Source organism: Aethalodelphis obliquidens, unplaced genomic scaffold, assembly GCF_003676395.1.
Source record: "Aethalodelphis obliquidens isolate GAN/ISIS:26980383/991018 unplaced genomic scaffold, ASM367639v1 scaffold6, whole genome shotgun sequence".
Taxonomy (NCBI): domain Eukaryota; kingdom Metazoa; phylum Chordata; class Mammalia; order Artiodactyla; family Delphinidae; genus Aethalodelphis; species Aethalodelphis obliquidens.
The window spans coordinates 40,279,085-40,300,091 of NW_020837950.1; the positions used below are offsets into that span (position 1 = coordinate 40,279,085).

At 36.8% G+C, this 21,007-nt stretch overlaps 2 protein-coding genes across 4 annotated transcripts in view; both read right to left on the reverse strand.

Annotated features, from left to right (window-relative positions):
* SLC9B1 (solute carrier family 9 member B1) overlaps window positions 1-2,175 on the reverse strand; it is a 73,585-nt gene extending 71,410 nt beyond the window's left edge. Inside the window, exon 1 of the mRNA XM_027103400.1 lies at window positions 2,157-2,175. The gene's annotated coding sequence lies outside the window, so the exon portion shown is untranslated. The remainder of the gene's footprint in view (window positions 1-2,156) is intronic.
* Window positions 1-21,007, reverse strand: part of SLC9B2 (solute carrier family 9 member B2) — a 69,793-nt gene that overhangs the window by 23,730 nt on the left and 25,056 nt on the right. For all 3 annotated transcript variants that reach the window (XM_027103398.1, XM_027103397.1, XM_027103396.1), the window contains exons 8-12: window positions 19,740-19,915; window positions 16,357-16,463; window positions 13,993-14,142; window positions 5,542-5,650; window positions 2,157-2,293 (exon numbers count right to left, since the gene is read on the reverse strand). In XM_027103398.1, coding sequence (XP_026959199.1) covers window positions 2,157-2,293; window positions 5,542-5,650; window positions 13,993-14,142; window positions 16,357-16,463; window positions 19,740-19,915 — 679 coding nt within the window. The remainder of the gene's footprint in view (window positions 1-2,156; window positions 2,294-5,541; window positions 5,651-13,992; window positions 14,143-16,356; window positions 16,464-19,739; window positions 19,916-21,007) is intronic.

Consider the following 21,007-nt stretch of genomic DNA (forward strand, 5'->3'; position numbering starts at 1 on the left):
GGCAGAGACGACTCATTGCCCACAAATATCTGAATGCCTCTTTTCCCTTCTATAATAGAACTCCTGAGTTTAGCTGGTCACATTGCTGTCCAAATACAGACTTTTTTCCCAGTCTTCTTTGCAACTAGTTGAAGCTATGTATCTAAGTTCTGGCCATTAAGAGGGGAGCAGAAATGATAAATGCTTCTTGTAACTGTTCCCTGAAAAGAAATGGACACTTGTACCTTATTCTTTCCCCCTTCCCATTGGATGACAAACAGTGAAAGTTGGACTCATGGATGAAAGGCATACGCTGAGGACAGCAGTTACCCTGCCAGCTCTGGAATTCCCATGCTGCACTGCTGGTTAGAGAGAAATAAAAATCTATCTCATTTAGTCCTTGGGTTTGAGGGCTCTTTGCTATTTCAGATCACCTTGTGCCATAACTAATTCAACATTTCATGAATTCTCAGCAAGAACTGCACACATTATGATGTATATTTCTCTTTCAGCTCTCTGTCATTGAGTATATGTGTATGTGTGTGTACGTTTGGGGGTTTGTATGTTTGCTAAGTTGTCATTTAAAATCTATTTCCGGGACTTCCCTGGTGGCCTAGTGGTTAAGAATCCGTCTTGCAACTCAGGGGACGCCAGTTTGATCTCTGGTCGGGGAACTAAGATCCCACATGCTGCGGGGCAACTAAGCCCGTGCACCACAACTAGAGAGAAGCCTGCGCACGGCAACAGGAGCCCGTGTGCCGCAATGAAAGATCTCATGTGCCACAACTAAGACCTGATACAGCCAAAAAATAAATAAATAAATGTTTAAAAAATATACGTATATTTCTTATAGTAAGTCATAGACAAAAAAGTTTAAAGAACACTAATGTGGAAAAAATATATAAGAAAGTCTTGTTTCTTGTGCAGTGGCAAAAGAAGAAAAAGGAAATTGTATACAATACTTGCTTTGAGAACATGCATTATTCAAGACATCCCAGATAATTTCTCCTTACTTTATAATTTGTTTTCATAGCAGGAAAGTGCCATCTTTCAAATTTTGATGTTAGAAACAAATCTTTCATACTAAAGCTACTAGAGCGATTATTTTGATATTTACCTACTAAAGTTACTGAAAGTAGTGTGGAGGCTGGAGATACTGTGAGGGAGAAACTGTTCAACTTACTGTGCTCTATTAACCTCACAGCATTCTTAGCCGCTATGTCTCAGACACCTTTGAAAGTCTGATGGAAAGAAAAACTTCTCTGGAATAATGCCCCAATCCCATAGCCACACAAAATCCGGCATATAGTTACAGAGCAGCACACTGCACCCCTCAAAGCTTCCTAAATTAAGAACACCTAATTCTCATTTCATGAAACAGAAATTTACACATTTAAATAATTGCAAAATAATCAAGGATGAAACAGTTCAATCTTATTTGTTGTAATTAGTTGGAGAATACACAATACAATCAGGGATATATTACATTTGCAACAAATGATGATCTATACAGTTCTAATTTAATGAGCAATTATAGGTATGCTACCAAATACCTGGTCAACACTTTCGAGTACCTATTGGTTACTGCTTTGTTTATTAGAGTGCACAAATTTTGGGTCATGTGATTGAGACGTTTGTCAGGAGGTTCAGGTGGTTTGAAAATTTAATATCAACTAATAATCTAGGAAATAGAGCATCTTCTGAGTTATTTCTCAATAAATCTTTCTCTATTAAAGACTGTGGTCAAGCATAACTGATCATCAATCATATAGACATTGAAGTATTTCCAAATACTAAGATGGGCTATGCTATTTCTGTTTCACTCTCTTCTTAGAAGATATTGAAATGAATAGAGTTAATAACTATCTCTTTGGGTTATTTTAGAGAGCTCTGACTGACAAAAATTCCAACTCTTCCCTCCTGCTACTTACTACTGCTTTCTAGTAGTGTAGGGATTTATTGGAGTTTGAGTTGCACCCTGGTGATCTAAGGAAATTTAATGAGTTGTCATATTTAATGAATCAATATACCAAAAATAAAACTTTTAAAGAGTAAATTAGTATAAAATCTTATCATAAATCAAACTTCAATTATTTATTTTCACCAAATTTGAACAAGCCCTCTTATTAAAAATGTCAAGGTATCATATAGAAATAGGAATTAAAATCCATCATTACCTGGACTGTGGCCTTTGGAAGCCATGCAAAAGAAATAAATATCTTTTCCTTAAAGTTAAAACCAGCAAAACACACCATCAGATATGTAGCCAAAATTCGTATCAATACTGCAATGCCCAGGGTGGCAATACAAAGGCCTGTAAGAAATACTCAGTTTTTAGACATAATGAAATACTGGGGGAAAAATTGAATCACATGGTTACTGATTCAGAACTCTTTCAACAGAAGTCTAAAAACATTCACAAAATTAAAAAGACAAAAATGGCTAGGCATAATTTATCAAAACATCAATATTAAGGATTAATCAGATCACTTGTTTAAAAGAAGGTATTTCCCCTTGATTTTTTTTTTTTTAGTAAAATCCGAAAGAGTTATTTGCTCTGAGAGAAACCAGAATATTCCTTTAAACTGAAAACAGAAATTAAACATATTTTAATTTCTAAAAGGAGATTTGAATGTTCTTTTAAGCTTTATAGCAAGAAACACACTTTCTTCCATGCATTTATTTAACAAGAATTTATTCAATAACTATGCATGGCAGGATCTGGACTAGGTACTAGTATCCAAAAATGTATAATGTACAGACTCTACTTCTATGAACTTCAAAGACAGAGGAAGACAGAAACATAAAAAACGAATTAATATACTATAAGGTAAGTACAGTATAAGCATACTGGTAAGAGGGCACAGAAGAGGAAAAAATTATTATTTTCATCAAAGTGGTTGAGAATTCTTTACAGAGAGTATAAGACCAGAGGCGATATTCAAAATATTTATAAGCCATTATGGGGGCAATCAGCCAATCAGAACAGAGCTCGCTGGGCAGTGACCAATCAGAACAGACAGTGGCAGTCTACAGCTGTTTCATCATACTGGTGTGTACACAGACAGCCCAATAGCCCTGGTTTTCATATACAGCTACTGCATTCAGTCAGCATTTAGAATCCTTTGCTGGTAAAGTTAAGTTCATCCTGAAGTGCAAAATAAAGGATTGTGACTTGGCCGCTGCAGGCTACTGGAATCTGAGAAAGGCACAGCTAAAGTGACTGCTAAGTTACAGGATGATTTTTTTTAAAGTAACATTTGTTGAGTATTTACTCTGTGCCAGGTTCTGTACTAAGCTTTAAGTGCATTACTTTACTTAATCCTTACAACCTGTGGGGTAATTCCTGTCATTTTACAGTTGAAAAAAGTGAAGTTCAAAAAGGATAAACAACTTTGTCAAGTTCAAAAGCCTGGGTAAAAGGGATAGACACTGCAGGAGGCTCTACTGTAAATCTGCAATATTTTTTTTACCGAAAAGTTTTGTGGCTTTTTGTTGGAGGATATTTCTCCCAGGTTGGTAGATTTTCAAAAATATTTGTTGCTGAAGTACAAGATACAAAAGAGATGATCCTATTCCCAGGAGGGAACATTGAAGGTTTGGGGAGAAGATGAAGAGGAAGTTTTAGACACACTGAGTTTTAAGTTTTGTGGGATTTATAAGTGGTGATGTCCAATCAGCCACTGGATTTATAGATTTAGAGATAAAGATTTTGGAATTACATAGTTTATAATCAAAGTCACTGAGTGTAGATGAGCTCAAGGAAGTGATAAAAGAACAAGAAGCATAGAAGGTTTTGGAAAGAACTTTGAGGAGGAGCAGCGCTTAAGCCATACATACGGTAAAGACTCAAAAGGCACCGGAAAATATGAAATTTCAGACTTCAATGTAAAAGTGTTTTAAAGAGGTCAGTAGTATCAAGTGCAATAAAGACTGGTAAGTATTCAGTGGATTTAATAATATAACCTTGGTAAGAGCAGGGTTGGTTGTGTGATGGGGCAGAAGCTAAACTGAAATGTACTGAGGAAGGGAATGAGAACTGAAATGGAAAAGGAGAATATAGACACCCTTCTGGAAAAGTTTGAAAAGAGCAATAGAGAGATAGAGTGGTAGGTGAAGGGGGAAGTGAAATGGAGGAAGGATATATATATATATATCTTTCATAAATATATGTGTGTATATTTATTTAACTTTGATTGTGATAAAATACACATAAAAATTACCATCCTGATCATTTTAAAATGTGCAGTTCAGTAAGAATTAAGTTAAACATTTATATTTTTGTGCAAAAAATATCTAGAACGTTTTCATCTTGTAAAACTGAAACTCTGTACCTATTAGACAACAAATCCCCATCTCCCCTTTCCCAAAACCACTGGCAACCATCATTCTACTCTCTATTTCTATGAATTGGACTCATATAAGTAGAATCACACAGTAGCTGTCTTTTTTTTTTTTTTTGGACCTTGTTAATTTTCTCTATTGTTTTCTACTTTGTTGATTTCTTTTTTTTTTTTTTAATTGAAGTAGAGCTGATTTACAATGCTGTGCCAATCTTGGCTATACAGCAAAGTGACTCAGTTATACACATACAGACATTTTTTTTTTATATTCTTTTCCATTATGGTTTATCACAGGATAATGAATATAGTTCCCTGTGCTATACAGTAGGACCTTGCTGTTTACCTATTCTATTTGCAATAGTTTCCATCTGCCAACCCCAAAGTCCCAGTCCCTCCCTCCCCCTTGGCAACTACAAGTCTGTTCTCTATGTATATGAGTCTATTTTTGTTTTGTAGATAGGTTCATTTGTGCCATATTTTAGATTCCACATAGTAGTTGTCTTTCTATGATTGGCTTATTTTACTTAGTGTAATGTCTTCCAGGTTCATCCATGTTATAGCATGTAGCAGAATGGAAGGATATTATTTTAAGTTAGAGATTAAAGTCTGTTTAACTTCTGAAGAGAAGAACACTGTGACAAGGATATTTGAGGATGAATAAGAAAAAGGGAAGAAACTATGTGTAAGATCCAGAAAGAGGTGGCAGGGGATGGGATCCCTAGTATGGACGGAAGAATACTGTGATGCAAGGAAAGGAGGAAATAATGAGTATATGTGTGTAAATTAATTTTTAAGTGAAGTGCTATGAATTAAGAGAGTTTTAACATAATGGCTTTCAAATGTGTGAATGAATAAAAGAATGAATGAACAAACATTTTTATTCTATGGGCACATATTATAGAACTCACTGTTTATCTTTAAAATTCTGGCCCTTGATCAGGGTAAGGCTAGGTGAACATTTTTATCCTTGGAAAAACACTTTAAGGCCTGCATTTTATTGATGGCAGTCAGCAGTGTCACTTTTCTTTACAAGGAACAATATTTAAAGGTATAAAATTTACTGTCTTAGATTGACAAACATTATTTTCTAACGAACTGCTCTAAAAGACTTAGCTCGTTACTTTTTTATATAATTGTGACAATGGGAACCACTGAACACATACCTACTAAAGATATTTCAACTGAATATAAGCAGAGTTGATTTTAGCAAAATTCTTACCTACAGTTTCTGGTCTGAGAGCCGTAATGGCTACCTCTGCTCCAATCAGTCCAAAGAGAAGGGGCTGAAAGATGAACCAGGCAACTGCTATAACCTTTTCAACATCTGCCTAAAAGGAACACACACACACACACAAACACAGACTTTCATTATATGAATTTAGAAGTTCTAAGAATTTTACTAGTTTGAAATTTGAGTCAATTTGACCTGAGATAGCCTTTATCTCTGTAGCATCTATAAATAAGAAGTTAGCTAGAAGAGAGCAAAAAATTGCGCAAAGATATTTCTAACACAATTAAGATATATGAGGTACTTTAGTGTTGGTTTACAAGTAAATGTTAATTATAAAGAGTTTTACAAAGTAATCTTAGGACTTCTGCTGCTGAATACACAATCTGTGTGTGTGTGTATTATAATGAATAATATTATATTAATTATATTATTATTACATTATTGCATAGTTTAAAATTTTGTTAATTTTCATTCAACAATATGATTTAAAGACCTTATATCAGTGCATATATCTAGATATTCACCTCATAACTGCTGCATAGTAATCTGTGGTATGGGAGTACCATAGTTGATTCAATCATTTCTTTATCAATAGGCCTTTAAGTTGTTTCCAATTTTTTCTTTATAAAAAAATACTGTTTGTGGATATCTCAAATCACGCACAAAGATAAAATCCAGGTATAACAAAGTGCTGTGCCAGTTATTAATTCATTGCCCTTTGGCTCCAAATCTGCCTTTCCTTGTTTCTCTGCAGAAAATGGAGCTGGGCCCTTTAAACATTTCACCTTTGCCAGCTGGTACCATATTAAGTATTGTCAGTAGAAGGTGCTGAAATCTATTGCAAGAGAAGGAACTCTTCCTGGTTTCTGTGGCTCTTCCCAGCAAGATCTTCCAGCACAAGGCTCCTGCAGTCCAGGTGGCTTCTCCAGTGCCAGGGTCTTGCAGTGCATGGTGCTAGCAGCTTTCCCCAGCCTACACCTGGGGTGGTTTCGTAGCCACCTCCCTTGGGCCATATACCTCCCCATGCACTTAGAGGGTGGATTTCCTATAAGTTTGGAGAGTAGATTTCTAGTAAATTTTGTAGGTAGGGCACCATGGGGATCTCTGTGTCACCCAGTGAACCAAGGCTCTAACAAGGTCTGGATTCTCAGCCCTGGAGGAGGGAGTAGTGAGGTGAGGAGGAGAGGTGGAAGGGTGTGCTTTATCTCAGCCCTAGGAGTTTATAGCTGCTATTCCTATATTATTTAGGGGTCTCTTTACATCTTACAAGCCAATCCCTTGTTAACTGATCCCCAGGATGGTTAATAATAAACTTCCCTATTCCAGTTACTATGTGATTTCTCTTTCCTTAGGAGACCCTATTTGATATAAGCATAACTTTATAACACATAATGCAAACATCCTAGGAAAAGACTGATACAATTGACGATGCAAAACTACAATGTCTGTGGCAAAATAAACCATAAAAAAGACAGTGACAAACCAGGAGAAAATAACTGTACTATGTGTAACAGAATAAGGAACAATGTCTAATCAATAAGAAAAAGATAGAGACCCTAGTAGAAAAATGGGCAATGCATATGCACAAGTAATTGTACAAGAAGAAACACAAATGGCCAAAAACCCTGAGACACTAAAACTCAGTAATTAGAGAAACACAAATTAAAACGATATACCATCTTTTAGGGGGAGGGGGTAATCACATTGAAAAAAAACACTAAAAAAGTTTTAACAATGTAAAGTATTTGTAAGATTGTATAATTGAATCTTTGTAAGATTCAATTTGTAAGATTGAATAATTGGTAGGAGAGCAAACTGACAACGCTTTTTTGGAGGGCAATTTAGCAGTACCCAGTACAGTACCTATGAATTTACATTTAACAGATTTTTTTCAGTCAACATTAAGAATCTTTATTTTGGGGGACTTCCCTGGTGGCACAGGGTTAAGAATCCGCCTGCCAATGCAGGGGACATGGGTTCGAACTCTGGTCCGTGAAGATCCCACATGCCGCAGAACAACTAAGCCCGTGTGCCACTACTGAGCCCGTGAGCCACAACTACTGAGCCCGTGTGCCACAACTACCGAAGCCCGCGTGGCTAGAGCCCATGCTCCACGACAAAGAGAAGCCACCACAGTGAGAAGCCTGCACACCGCGACGAGGAGTAGCCCCAGCTCGCTTCAACTAGAGAATAGCCCGCACACAGCGACAAAGACCCAACGCAGCCAATAAATAAATACTTTTTTTTTTAAATCTATATTTTTGGACTACATTTTTACCCTTACAATTACATGTTCTTAAGGATATGCACTTCCATATATGTATGGAATTCCGACAAAGGAGGATTACATTGTTTCTCTATTTTCTTCAGTTATTATTTCTGATATGTTTATTAGGGTGAAGATTCTATTTCCTCTTAGCTTATAAAGACAGCATCTGTGAGGGGATTTGTTGATTTTTTTATATAATTCTATTCCTCTATCATGGAAAAACAGTTGTTTCTACATCGTAAGGAATCAGATGATGAATGAGGTTCAAATTCTGCCACCCACTAACTGCAAGCCACTTGCCCTTAGCACCTCATTTTTCTCATCTGTAAAATGAGAGGTTTATATTAGAAAACATCCAAGATCTTTTAATGACAATGACTAGTTCTGCCCCAACAGGTCCAGTTGCCACCCTTCCACATATCTTTAAATTTTACTTTCGAATTTAATTTTTAGAGTATATCATAGCTAAAACTAAGACTTTGATACCCCCAGTTGTAAAGAACAAAATTCAACTATATTAACTTTAGGTTACTTAGCCTTTTGTTGCCAGGACTAATTGTTTAAGGAAGGTCCTCAAAAATATTTCATGTATTCAGAACTCCAATGAGAGCAGAAGTCCTAAAGAATTTTCTCTATCAAATTATTTTTACTTCTAAACTGTAGACTAAAGACATGATTTGTATTTTGACTGTAACATTTTAGACTAATTGAACATCAGATATAGGCTTACATATTATATAATTTAAGAAAGGGAGAAGAGTCACAATGTATCTTCTTGTGGCTTTTCATAACTTCAAAAACAAAATGAATTTATTTATAAAGAAAATGGAGGTCTTCCCTGGTGGCACAGTGGTTGAGAGTCCGCCTGCTGATGCAGGGGACACAGGTTCGTGCCCCGGTCCGGGAAGATCCCACATGCCGCGGAGCGGCTGGGCCCATGAGGCATGGCCGCTGGGCCTGCGCGTCTGGAGCCTGTGTTCTGCAACGGGAGAGGCCACAACAGTGAGAGGCCCGCGTACCGCAAAAAATAAATAAATAAATAAATAAAAAGAAACTGGAACCATAGAATAAGCTAAGTATAAAAGAAGATGAGCCAAGGGGAATGAAGACTGTGTTGTCCATTGAAAGTTAAGGCCACTTTATACATCTCTATGCATCAATGGTAAGAATCTTCAAAAATATAAATCACTTTCAAGGATGGACAAAAGGAGAAAGTTAAGAGAAATGAAGGTTTCATCATGGGTTAAATATCTATGTAAGTGGACACTTCTCAGACTGAACAATTCAAGATTCAGAAGATCCAAAATATAACAGAAAACAAAATCCCATAACTATAAAGGTCATCTAGAAGCACTGAATTTGAAAATAGATGAAAAAATAGATGACAGGCCCAAGAAAGGTGAGTGCATTTGAATAAAATAAGACAAATGGCAAGATTAATGGTTATATGGAAAACCAAGCAGAAAAGTAAGAAATAACATCAGAAACTACAGGCACAAATGAATTTAATAAAATATTTTAGCTTTTCAAAGTATAACTCAACAACAGTATTACTGTAGCACTATTGAGTTTACAAGTGCTTCATTTCCATTTCCCCAAACAACAGCCACAATTCTTTAGATGTTATTATTAGTCTCTTCATATTACAGTTGAGAAAACTGAGTATTAGAGAAGGTAGGTGACATTTTGGGGATTATACAGCTTGAAGCAGGATTGGAATCCGAGTCCCCATAACTTAAATTTTATGTTCTTTATATAATGTTGTGCTGCTCTGGAGGGTGTCTGCCACATAACTGATTCAATGAAGATTCTTTTGCTTTCCTTTCTTTAGGGAACCAGTTTGATGTATTCACATTGTGTGTTCTCATCTGACTCTGCCACTTACTGGCTTTGCGACTTTAGGCAGTCTATCTAGTATCTCTAAGCCTTGGTGTCCTCATTTGTAAAATGGTCTGATATCTACCTTTCAAGGTTATTGTAGAGAATACATGAGATGACGTATGTAAAACTTTACAAGAAAGACATCTTTAAGGAAAAAAAAACTATTGAGGAAAGCTCCTAATAAGAGATTCATAGATCTGACCACATGAAAGTATATGATATTTGAGTGTGAAAAATGAACAATATAAAATGGCACAAAAATCTAACTTCATATGTATAGATGTGTGTATACACCACCAGGTGGTTCTGATGCATTCTCAAGTTGGAGAAACACTATTCTAAGCTGATGAGGGTGCAATGAGATAGGTACTTCATATATTACAGTGGAAAAGTAAATGGATACAACTCTAGAAAGCCGTTCGGTAATGCATGTCAAATACCTCAAAATGTTCATATTATTTGACCCCAAAATTTCACTGTTAGAAATCTGGCCTAAGGAACTGATCAGAAATTGAATTTCAGCATAATTAAAAATAGCAGAGACTAGAAATCACCTAAATATTTAACTATAAGGAAATGGTTTTAAAAAATTATGGGGCATCCCTATGTGTGTGTGTATGTGTGAGTATGTGTGTTGTGTTTTGTGTGTGTGTGTGTAGATAAAGAGATATACACAGGAGAGTAACCAGAGGTAAACATGAAAACAAGGTACCTAGTTCTTTCTCTGGGTTGTGGATTACATTGACCTTCTATGTAATCAACCAGGCTGCAGGTAATTCAGGCAAAGTTATGACAAATGCATTCAAACAGATGCTTTGTTTTGGCTTTAACAATATTTTCTATATAACCCACACTATATTCTGGAGAAGAGCACAACTGAAACTCATCAGAGTTTCCCTTTCCCTCTTTGTCCTTCTATGCCCACAGCTAGTGACCACTTGTAGTAGGGATCAGTCTCCCCTTTGATTTCCCTGTTGCTAAAACTATTGCCCTATTCCAAATGACATGACTCTTTTTTGTTGTTTTTTAAAATCCTATCATTTATGAACTTAATTTTAAATTGCAAAGTGCAGAAGTATAACATTTTTAATATATGTGATATGTGTTATTCAAATAGATGTCAAAATATAGAAATGTGTCCTGTGTAATAATGCTACAGTTGTATTATAAGGGTAGTACCAGTCGCTTTGGATTCAAACCTGAGCTTAAATCCCAGTGCCACGTTTTAAATTTTGTGACCTCGGACATGTTTTAGAACATGTTAAGTTCTTCTGATTTACAGTCTCTATAAAGTGGAAATGGTAATACTTTTTCAGTTTCTTTTGTGAAAGTAAGTGAGAATACTCACTTAGTGCCTTGTATAAGGCCTTACAGAGTGGCAGTAACATTTATTAGTTCCTTTCCCTCCTTTTACCCATGACAGGATAATATGAGCTGGTTGTTAATTTTTGAAAATTTTTAAGAGGTGACAACAGATAGCATTTTTCAGTAAAACTCAATTTGAAGAAACTTACTATAAGTGTATTTGAAATTTTTCCTGTTGAATAAATGAACGGAAATAAGCCAAAATACTTAAATAGCTTACAGAGCTGTTGGCTTTAGGTAGAGGAATTGTAAACGATTTTTTCTTTCCTTTGCTTTCTGACTTTTTTTTATTTCCCAATATTTTAAAATGAGCGTATAGTACTTTCATACTCAGAAAGAAAACTAATTTTATTTACAAATTATTCTCTTTAGTAATTTATTTCTTTTAATACTGACAAATGTTTACAATTAAGAAGTTAAGGGACAGATTCCAGTCTCAGTCACTATTTGGCTGCAACCTCATGAGCAACTCCAAGTAAGAAGCACCCACCTGAGCCAAGTCTATCCACAGAAATGCAAGACAAATGAAAACAAAACAAAATTGTTGTTTTAAGTCATTAAATGTTGAGGTAATTTGTAACCCAGCAACTGACAACTGAAATAAAAAATATTTACAACAGCAAAAAAGAAACCAAACAATATACAAAAAAAAAGAAGTTAAGGGACAGTTTGTAGAATGCTAACGGCTGGCAAACTTCCCAGGTGTCGGATAAGGGGTCACAATGCAACTTTAGCTGCATCCCTTTACTGGGTGAAAACTGTGTTCTTGGTCCTGAGGCAAAGGAGTAGATCAGAGAGCTTCAAGGAGCAGGTGTATTAGTCCGCAGCCTAGATTAAGGTGGAAGACAGACAGTGGTGAGTCCTCAGAGAGAAGCAAGGGAGGCAGCACAGCCCTTTGTCCCAAGCTGAGATTGGACAGAGGACTGCCCACGATACGGGACAACCTTGCCTCAGCCCTCAAGAAAAGGGAAGCCATAGAAAAACAAATGTTTGATAAGAGCAAAGGCTTATGAGAGATGAGGGATGACAGGAGTACCCAATTTATACGAGGAAGTCTGTTTACTTTTTAGCTTTGTTCTTGTTCGATGTTATATGAAATCAGAAATCTTGTTCGACGTTATATGAATAATATAGGTGCTGCTGAAAAGAAAAAAAGTAGACCACCTGAAAGCCTTACAGCCAATCCTCTGACAGGGCAACAAACCTAGGTGCCCATCTGGTGTCTAGAGCAGGGTTTCAAAGGGACTCTCCTTTTCCTCGAAGTCCAATCCATCTCAGCTCACTTTCTTGTGGCCTCAGTACCCTTGTTCACACAAGGCTCCAGGAGCCCCTTCCAATCCTTCCCTCCTCTAAAGCAAGATGATTCACACTTATACTTGTCCTCATTTTATAATCACACTGTTAGAGAATGAATGGAAGCCTCCTATCTGAATGCTATTTACCCACAAGGAAATTCTATCTCTAGTATATCTCTGCAGAGATTCCCATAATTGAATATGATTATTTATCTAATCTCAAGATTTATAACTTTCACATGTTTCCATATGGCATTATATTAAGCTTAATTATTTTGAGCAGTTGTCTTTAGGTTTTCCAAAAGGATATATCTGCATTTAGTTTAGGTCACATACATCTAATTTCTTTATTAAACAGAATAGCACATGACCCTGTCAAGTTCAAATCTATAAAAATGTATTTTAAAATTAAAATAAATAAATGGCAATCAGCTGATTTCCATAATACATATTAAGAAAACACATAACCTTAATGATCTTGAAACTTGGTAAGGAAAACCAAAACAATCTTATAAAAAACAGGCACAAGCTTTTGAATACGCTGGCAAGTAAACATATAAAAAGATGATTAGTTTCACTCATAAAGAAATGCCACCAGATCAGCAATGAGATACATTTTTCACCCATCAGATTGGCACAATATCTGAAGACTGAAAATAGATCAGAGAAGCAGATTCTCTCACATACTGTTGGTGAGAATGTACATTGGTACAGTCTTTTAAAAGGGCAAATTGATATTATCAAAAGTATCAGTGTGCACAGTCTTTCAAAGAGCAATCCTATTTCTAGAAATGTATCCTATAGATAAACTCAATAATATGCTATAACATTAAAATTTTTCTCATTTTAATATTTCTGAAATTAGGATATCAGTTTAATTGGCAGCATTCTTTTTCTTTCTTGATAGCATGTAAAATAATAATAAGACTGGATAGTGCCTTAGAGTTTACTGAATATAGTATATGTAAGGGCATTTTATTGAAGCGCTTTTTGTCTTAGCAAACTAGAAACAATCTAATGTCTATTAGTAGGAGACTGATTAAATAGAGTATAGCACAGCTATACAATGCAGTACTCTGCAGCCCTTACAAAGGATAAGGAAGGCAGCATGGAAATAGAACCATGGTACGCTTTAAGTAAGTAAATATGGGTTTTTTTTCCTACTTAAAGATGTATTTTTTGTTTGTTTGTTTTGTTTGTTTTTGTTTGCTTTTGTTTTGCGGTACGCGGGCCTCTCACTGTTGTGGCCTCTCCCGTTGCCGGAGCACAGGCTCTGGACGCGCAGGCTCAGCGGCCATGGCTCACGGGCCCAGCCGCTCCGCGGCATGTGGGATCTTCCCAGACTGGGGCACGAACCTGTGTCCCCTGCATCGGCAGGCGGACTCTCAACCACTGAGCCACCAGGGAAGCCCAGTAAATATGTTTTAAGTAAAGACCTTAAGTTCTAGATTCGTATGTAAGGGGAAAAGGATGTGCGTGTGTGAACTTGGACGTACATTTACAAATGTATAGAAAATAGCTTTTATGATTAAATAATTTCATTAATTTGATGTTAAGAAAGTATCTGGAAAGAAAAAATTAATCTGATCAGAAAGTGATCATGAGCAGAAGAACTTAAAATGAATTCACCTTTGCGCTGGCCCATCCCTTGCCTGCAAGGAAAGCGAGGACCAGCGTGCACAGTCCTCCTGCCCCAGGGAAACCAAAATACATGCTGCTGAACACAGCCAGCACAGACAGCCCCAAGACCAGGAATGCTCTCTTCCACACGAGCTTGTCCTAGAGGAGGAGAGAGGTTGGTTAGCTCAATTATTTCATATAACTGATTTCTAACTATTGGTTTTTCCATAGTCAGGACTTAGTAGAAAATAAAAACGTCTGTGTCTGAGCATATAAATGCATGACAGAACATTTACTTTCTTTTCCTTAGTAAAAGTAGAGTTAGCACATGTACAGATGTTAGGTGTCTCTCCCAGGAATACCAGTTATCCTTCTCTGCAGTTATCAAAGCAGAATTTCACAGGGCTAAACGCAACAGCAGAAAAAAGCACATAGGCTTTAGGGACAGAGAGACCAGGGATAAAATTTCAGCTTTTACACCACTGACATATGTAGTTGGCCATATTACTTAAGCTCTTCAAGTCTTCTTTCCCCGTTCCCTAAAGCAGTTACATCCCAGGGATTCTGTGAAGGCTAAAGATATGATATCTCTATTATTTTTAGGTTCTCTGTTCACTCTTTAATTTGATACTCTCCTGGTTTTTCTTTCTAAATCCTTGAATACCAAGAAGCTTTAAGAGGCTGTAGACAGAGTAGTTTTTCGTTGTTGATTTTTTTTCAACTTTTTATTCTATATTGGAGTATAGCTGATTAACAACGTTGTGATAGTTTCAGGTGCACAGCAAAGTGACTCAGCCATACATAGACATGTATCCATTCTCCCCCCAACTCCCTTCCCTTCCAGGCTGCCACATAACACTGAGCAGAGTTCCCTGTGCTACACAGTAGGTCCTTGTTGTTGATTTTTAAAGTCTCAGAAATGTGTACCTCTTTCCTTTCACTTTTCCGTTTGGCCTTTTAAACTTCTTGATTGCTTTAGAAGGCAGGCAGGCTTTTTAGAAGTGCTTGGCTTGGAAGCGTGCAGGCTCTGGCGGTGGGTTACCTGAGTTCATTCCCAGCTCCACTGCTTTCTAGCTACGTGACTTTGTTTAAATCATTTCTCCCTAAGCCTCAATTTCCTCATCAGTAAAATGCTCATATTAACAGTACTCTTTTCATGAGTTATTGTATGGAGTGCACTAGATCAGCACTTTCCAACAGAACATTCAGTGACGACAGAAATTCTGTATCTGCATTGTCTACGGTAGTGTTCTGTATCTGCGATGGCCACAGGTAGCCAGTGGCTGCTATGTTGAACTAGTGGCACCTTATTGTACCTACCACATCATTTTATACACGGTAAACAACAAAATGTAAGCTATCATTTTTCTCTTTACTTTGCTGTTTAATTAGAAAATCCTATAACTTTCTATTATGCATTCATAAAATCTACAATCTACAATTGAAGCTTTTTGTGCACAGTAAAAATTCACACCAACATACATTCAAGTAATGTTAATATTAACGTTCTTACGTACAGTTCTACTTTAGTTAAGTTTCTAATTCCATTCAAAATGCTCTGAAATCTCAAAATAATGCCAGTTCTTCTAGGAAAAAAAAAGACTTTTATATGTTTATCTAAGAGACAAGGGGAATAAAGGAAAACAAACAAAACCTTTGTTTATTAAGAAATCACTGTGTACAGTAAGGGACTTTGATATCTTTGGTGAGAAATGTTGAACTATATGATATGAGATGATAAGGTCTGTCTATTTGATAGTACTAGAATCTAAGGTATTTTGGGACTTCCCTGGAGGTCCAGTGGTTAAGACTTCGCCTTCCAATGCAGGGGATGTGGGTTCAATCCCTGGTCGGGCAGCTAAGATCCCACATGCCTCGTGGCCAAAAAACATAAAACAGAAGCAATATTGTAACAAATTCAATAAAGACTTAAAAAAAAATGGTCCACATCAAAAAAAACTTAAAAAAAAAGAATCTAAGGCATTTTGATACTAAAAAAAGAGGCCCCCAAAGCCATTTTATATCTTGATTTAGTTGAGTACTATGAATAATAATAAAATTAAAATAAATAAAAATAAAATTAAGATAAATAAAAAGACATATTGTATTATTTTAGAATTGATGTTATTTGTTTTACAGTCAAGTTTGAAGTATACAGAATATAAATTAGAGAAAAAAATTCCAGGACTGCATTAAAAATCTTATACATTCTTCATAAATCTCATGGACAGCACTAATATTGCAATGAGCAGTTTTAAAATGGGGGGCCATTTTCTAAATCACATAATTCACATCAGCTTTCAGGGGAGTGTTCTAGAATGCTCCTCCAATGACGTGTCAGAGCATGACTTACCCACAGATTATTTCTTTTACCTGGTCACTGCTTGGAAAATACTGAATAAAAAATCCAAGAAGCAATCCAGCTGCCATACCAACTACCACCTCCAAAACTCCTTTGAGGACATTAAAAACCGTGGAGCCTTAAAAAAAACATAAAAAGAAAAACCTGAGACAGAATTCTAAATCCATAAATGCAAAGACGTTAATCATTAACATAAAGAGTCTAATTATATAGAAGGAAAATGTACAGATCCTTCCTGCTTTCCATATTCTTAAAATGTCTAATAAAATGGGCCTCCATTAAGAAAGGTATGCATATTATTGGAGACAAATTTAAAAATAGGCATAAGCTATGATTTGTGTACTTTTTTCTATGTTTACTTCAGTATAAATTTACATAATTTATTATTTACTAAGAAAATATGAAAGATAAAATTCATAAATCAGGTCTAATTTGTTCTACTGTATTACATGCACAGGCTGGGTGAGCAGACAGACCTAGTATTCAAACTGCCATTTAAGAGCCTGATTTTTTAATAATAAATGCATATTGATTTTAGTAGCTCTAATATATACAGAATACAGTAACTTAAGAATTTGGCAATAAAAGTAAAATCTTTTCTTACTACAATGAACGTAGGGGACTTACTCCTTCTCGAATGTTATTTCTAAGATTAAATCTGAAAATAAATTATTTTTGAAATTGCTCTTGGAAGTCTTTATTTGTTGCTTAGCTTCTTTGAAATATCACAATATAGAGGTAAGTAAACTATATTTTCCCCCATAGCAAACAGGATTTAGGAAACTTTAATTTAAAAAAATCTTTGCTAGCACATTGTGCAGAAAATTATATTAATATTGCTCAATATATAAAGCCATCCTCACAAACTGTTCTAAGAAAATATGTACTAACCAGTTATGTGGTTTCTTGTTATTATAATTTCGGGTACAGCATATGCCACCCCTAAGGTATGCCACTTTGGCATAAGGATTATTTTGAGCTGAAGGCAATTGAGAAGAAACATACAAAATAAGCTCTCTGCCATCTCCCTATTTGCTTTTAAAAGAAGGACATAAATTTGTAAAGCTCTCCCTCTCCCCTCTCCATCAGGAATGACAGAAGTTAACCACTGAGGCCACGTGGAACCCTAATCAGCCCAGGGACAGCACCAGAGGAATCTACGTAACAAAGCGCTGAAACCAGCCCTCATCTAACAATAGTTTGCTCGTGTATTTGCCTTTCCCCAATTTGTTGCCTCTAAAAGCTCAAAGTCCTTTTCCTTTGTCCTGCACTTCTCTACAAAATCACTGTTCTCCGCTAAGATGCTTTTTAAGCCCCAATTCTAACCACCCCTTGAGTTACTCACCACTGCATACTCCAGTGTGTAAGCACGGCGCACGCACATGCTAGTAAACATTTTCTCTTGTTAAGCTGTCTTTGGTCAGTCTGATTTACAGGGTCCCAGCCAATGAACCTAAGGTGGGTAGAGGCGAAAAAGCTTTTCCTCCCCTACGGTTTCTATCCTTTCTCTTATTTAAAAGAATAATTACCTCTGTAGTAATTTTACTTAGCTAGGATAGCTCTCTGCTAGGAAATGGTGGGACTGTCAAAAGCATCTAGCAGTGATAGTAGCCTGTGTCTTGAGCTAATATGGTAAATAATTTACTATAAATGTGTAGAAAGGAGCCAATTAGTTTGTCTCTGATATAGTAAGGTTGTTTTAAAAAAAAAATACTTCTTGGGCCCTACCTCTGAAAATTCTGATTCAGTAAATCTGGCAGGGCTTGGGATCCACATTATAAAGAAGCTCCAGGGGCTTCCCTGGTGGTGCAGTGGTTAAGAGTCCGCCTGCCGATGCAGGGGATACCGGTTCGTGCCCTGGTCCGGGAAGATCGCACATGCCGTGGAGCGGCTGTGCCCGTGAGCCATGGCCACTGAGCCTGCGCGTCCGGAGCCTGTGCTCTGCAACGGGAGAGGCCACAGCAGTGAGAGGCCCACGTACCGAAAAAAAAAAAAAAAGAAGCTCCAGGTGGTTCCAAGCAAAAGGCCTAAGGACCACATTTAGTCCACATTTAGTGGGGCAGGGCAGAGGGAATACAGCACTGCTGACTGGGAAGGTTCTGCAGGCAGTCCACAGCTGGCAGCCCTGCAGACCCTCCTCGTTGCCCTCCCTGCCCTGCTCTCCCCATCCCCTGTGATTCTAATGCAAACTGTTGCTCTAAAGCCATGGTTTCCATTCCCAGAAGTTCTAATTTAATTGGCCTAAGGCAGTGCCTACAAGAGTATTTTAAAAAACTCCCCACGTAATACTAGTATGCAGCTGAGGCTGAGAGCTATTGTTTAAAAGGTGTATAGCAGGAAAACAGTGCAAACATACTTCTGGATAGGTAGAGCAGAGTTTTTTTGTTTTTGTTTTTTTTTATCTGCAAATAAGCACTTCATTATCAAACAGTTCAGCATCAGAACAAGGTTTCCAAAAGAGAAAAAAGTGTACATTTGACTTAATAGATAAGAGGAAATCCTCACTGGTTCTTGAACAAGAAGGTAACCTTATGAAAGCCATGTTTTTGATAAGATTAATTTAACCAGTGACATATGGCAGGGACTGGATATAAGGCAACTTTGGGGCAACAGGAAGAGGCGAAGTTCTAGGTACTCAGCAGAAATCATATATAACCCCCCAAAATGGGACAGTAACTACAGTGGAGTGGAGAGGCTAAAAATACATGACTTTCTATGAAGGCGTGTTCCCACTAAATAATCTGAAGCTAAATTTAAGCTACAATTACATTTTGTCAATAATATGAAATTGCAAATCTTATTTCCAACTCTTGGACGTGGATTAAAAAATGAACTTAAATTTATGCTGTGCCAAAGGAGAGTAAAGGTACTGAATAATAGTGGGAGAGAAAAAAAATGCCTTAAGTTCTTTTTCATTACTACTTAAAACATAATGCATCCATTTCCAACATTTGGTAAGTATGGAAAAGATACCCATTAAAATCATTGCTGCTATTACCCACCAAATGTTAAAACTGTTCCTGTTTTAGAAGAGCGCTCTTCCTCCCACTTGGCCTGCTGTCATTGTGCTCATTGAAAATCTACTCATCCCTTGTGTGAAGTCTCCAAGATTAAACCTTCCCAGAGGCTCCATGTAGAAGCTGTTTTAGTCCTTCTCTAAATCTTCAAGTCCTTTGAATCTCCCCTTACTGCACTTACCAAACTGCTTGAGCAGTCTATGTCTAGAGGGTGAAGCTACTGGTCCCTTCCTAGTATGGAACTAAATCTTGGGAGGTGACTTTTTCCATTTTAATTTGCCTTAATTAATTATCAAGCAACTATGCCATGCTTGTAACACCACAATCTATGTTTCTAGAGTGCAAGAGAACAGCACGTTGTGAACGCATCCCTGTACCTGTGGAAAAGGCCATGCCCAGGCAGGTGTTGAAGCCAGTGATGGCCAGAATATCATCGAAGCTGCCAGCAGCCATGAGTAAGGTCGGGACGCCTTTTTCAACACCATAGCCTCCTTCCTGCAAAAGGAGCATTGAAGGCACCACGACAGCTGGAGATACAGCGCCTAAAACAAAACTAAGCAGGCAGTGCTTTAGGCATTTATGACAGTATCTTACTCATTATTATTATTATTGTTGTTGAAAGTATAATAACCTCTACTCTTTTAGAGGTTACACTTTGGACAACTAAAGTCTTTCAGATGGGAGCAAAGCACCAACCCAGAAACACACACATATATGCAAGTTCTATAGAACACTTTTTTCAAAGTATGGCCATGGATAACCTGTGTTAGAACTACTTAGGCTGCCTATAAAGTTACGTTTATGGGTGGTATAGAAGACCTGACGGGGTTAGGCCCCACGAATCTAACTTTTTTTAAAAACAAAACATTATGGTATGAGGTTTGAAAAACATGGCCACAGACTTTTTGGATTGGAACCCAGTGACGTTAGGCCTTTTACCAGGATTGAGTATGAAAAATAAGACAACAGATTAGAAGGAAAAGGCCATAATGACATTGACAGTGACACTCATAATGGCAGCAGTAGTAACACCAGAAAGCATTTTATAGTGCTTACTACGTGCCAAACACCATTTTAAGCACTTTACATCTATTAATTTAATCCTCACAATAACGCCATGAAAAAGCTACAATCATTATCTTTGTTTTGCAAATGAGTAAACTGAGGCACAGAGAGATTAAATAACTGGCCAAAGATTGCATAACGCAAAGTCATAGAGCTGGAATTTGAATCCAAGCAGTATAGCTCCAGGGTCATAACCCTGAGAAATAAGAACTTCTTACTTGTTGCATACTCACTAGTACTAAATTCTAAGTACTTTCATATTTATTTAATTCTCATGGCTTTTAACCATTAGACATAAGAACTGACAATGGAAGGAAGAGACAGCAGAACCATCTATTCAAACAGTCTGGTGACAAAAGAAGGAGGAAAACACTTCTGGGTGTTGATGACCGTTGATAACATTTATTATCCTTTATACCAGACTCTGAGGTGAGATCTGGCATCTCTCTCACCAGTCTGGAATCATGTATAGGTAAAAGATCATTACTTCTTCAATAGTTTAAATTATTATAATCACTGTAAAAGCTAGACATACACTATACACATATACTATCATTTGAAGGTATAACATTTAGATTAT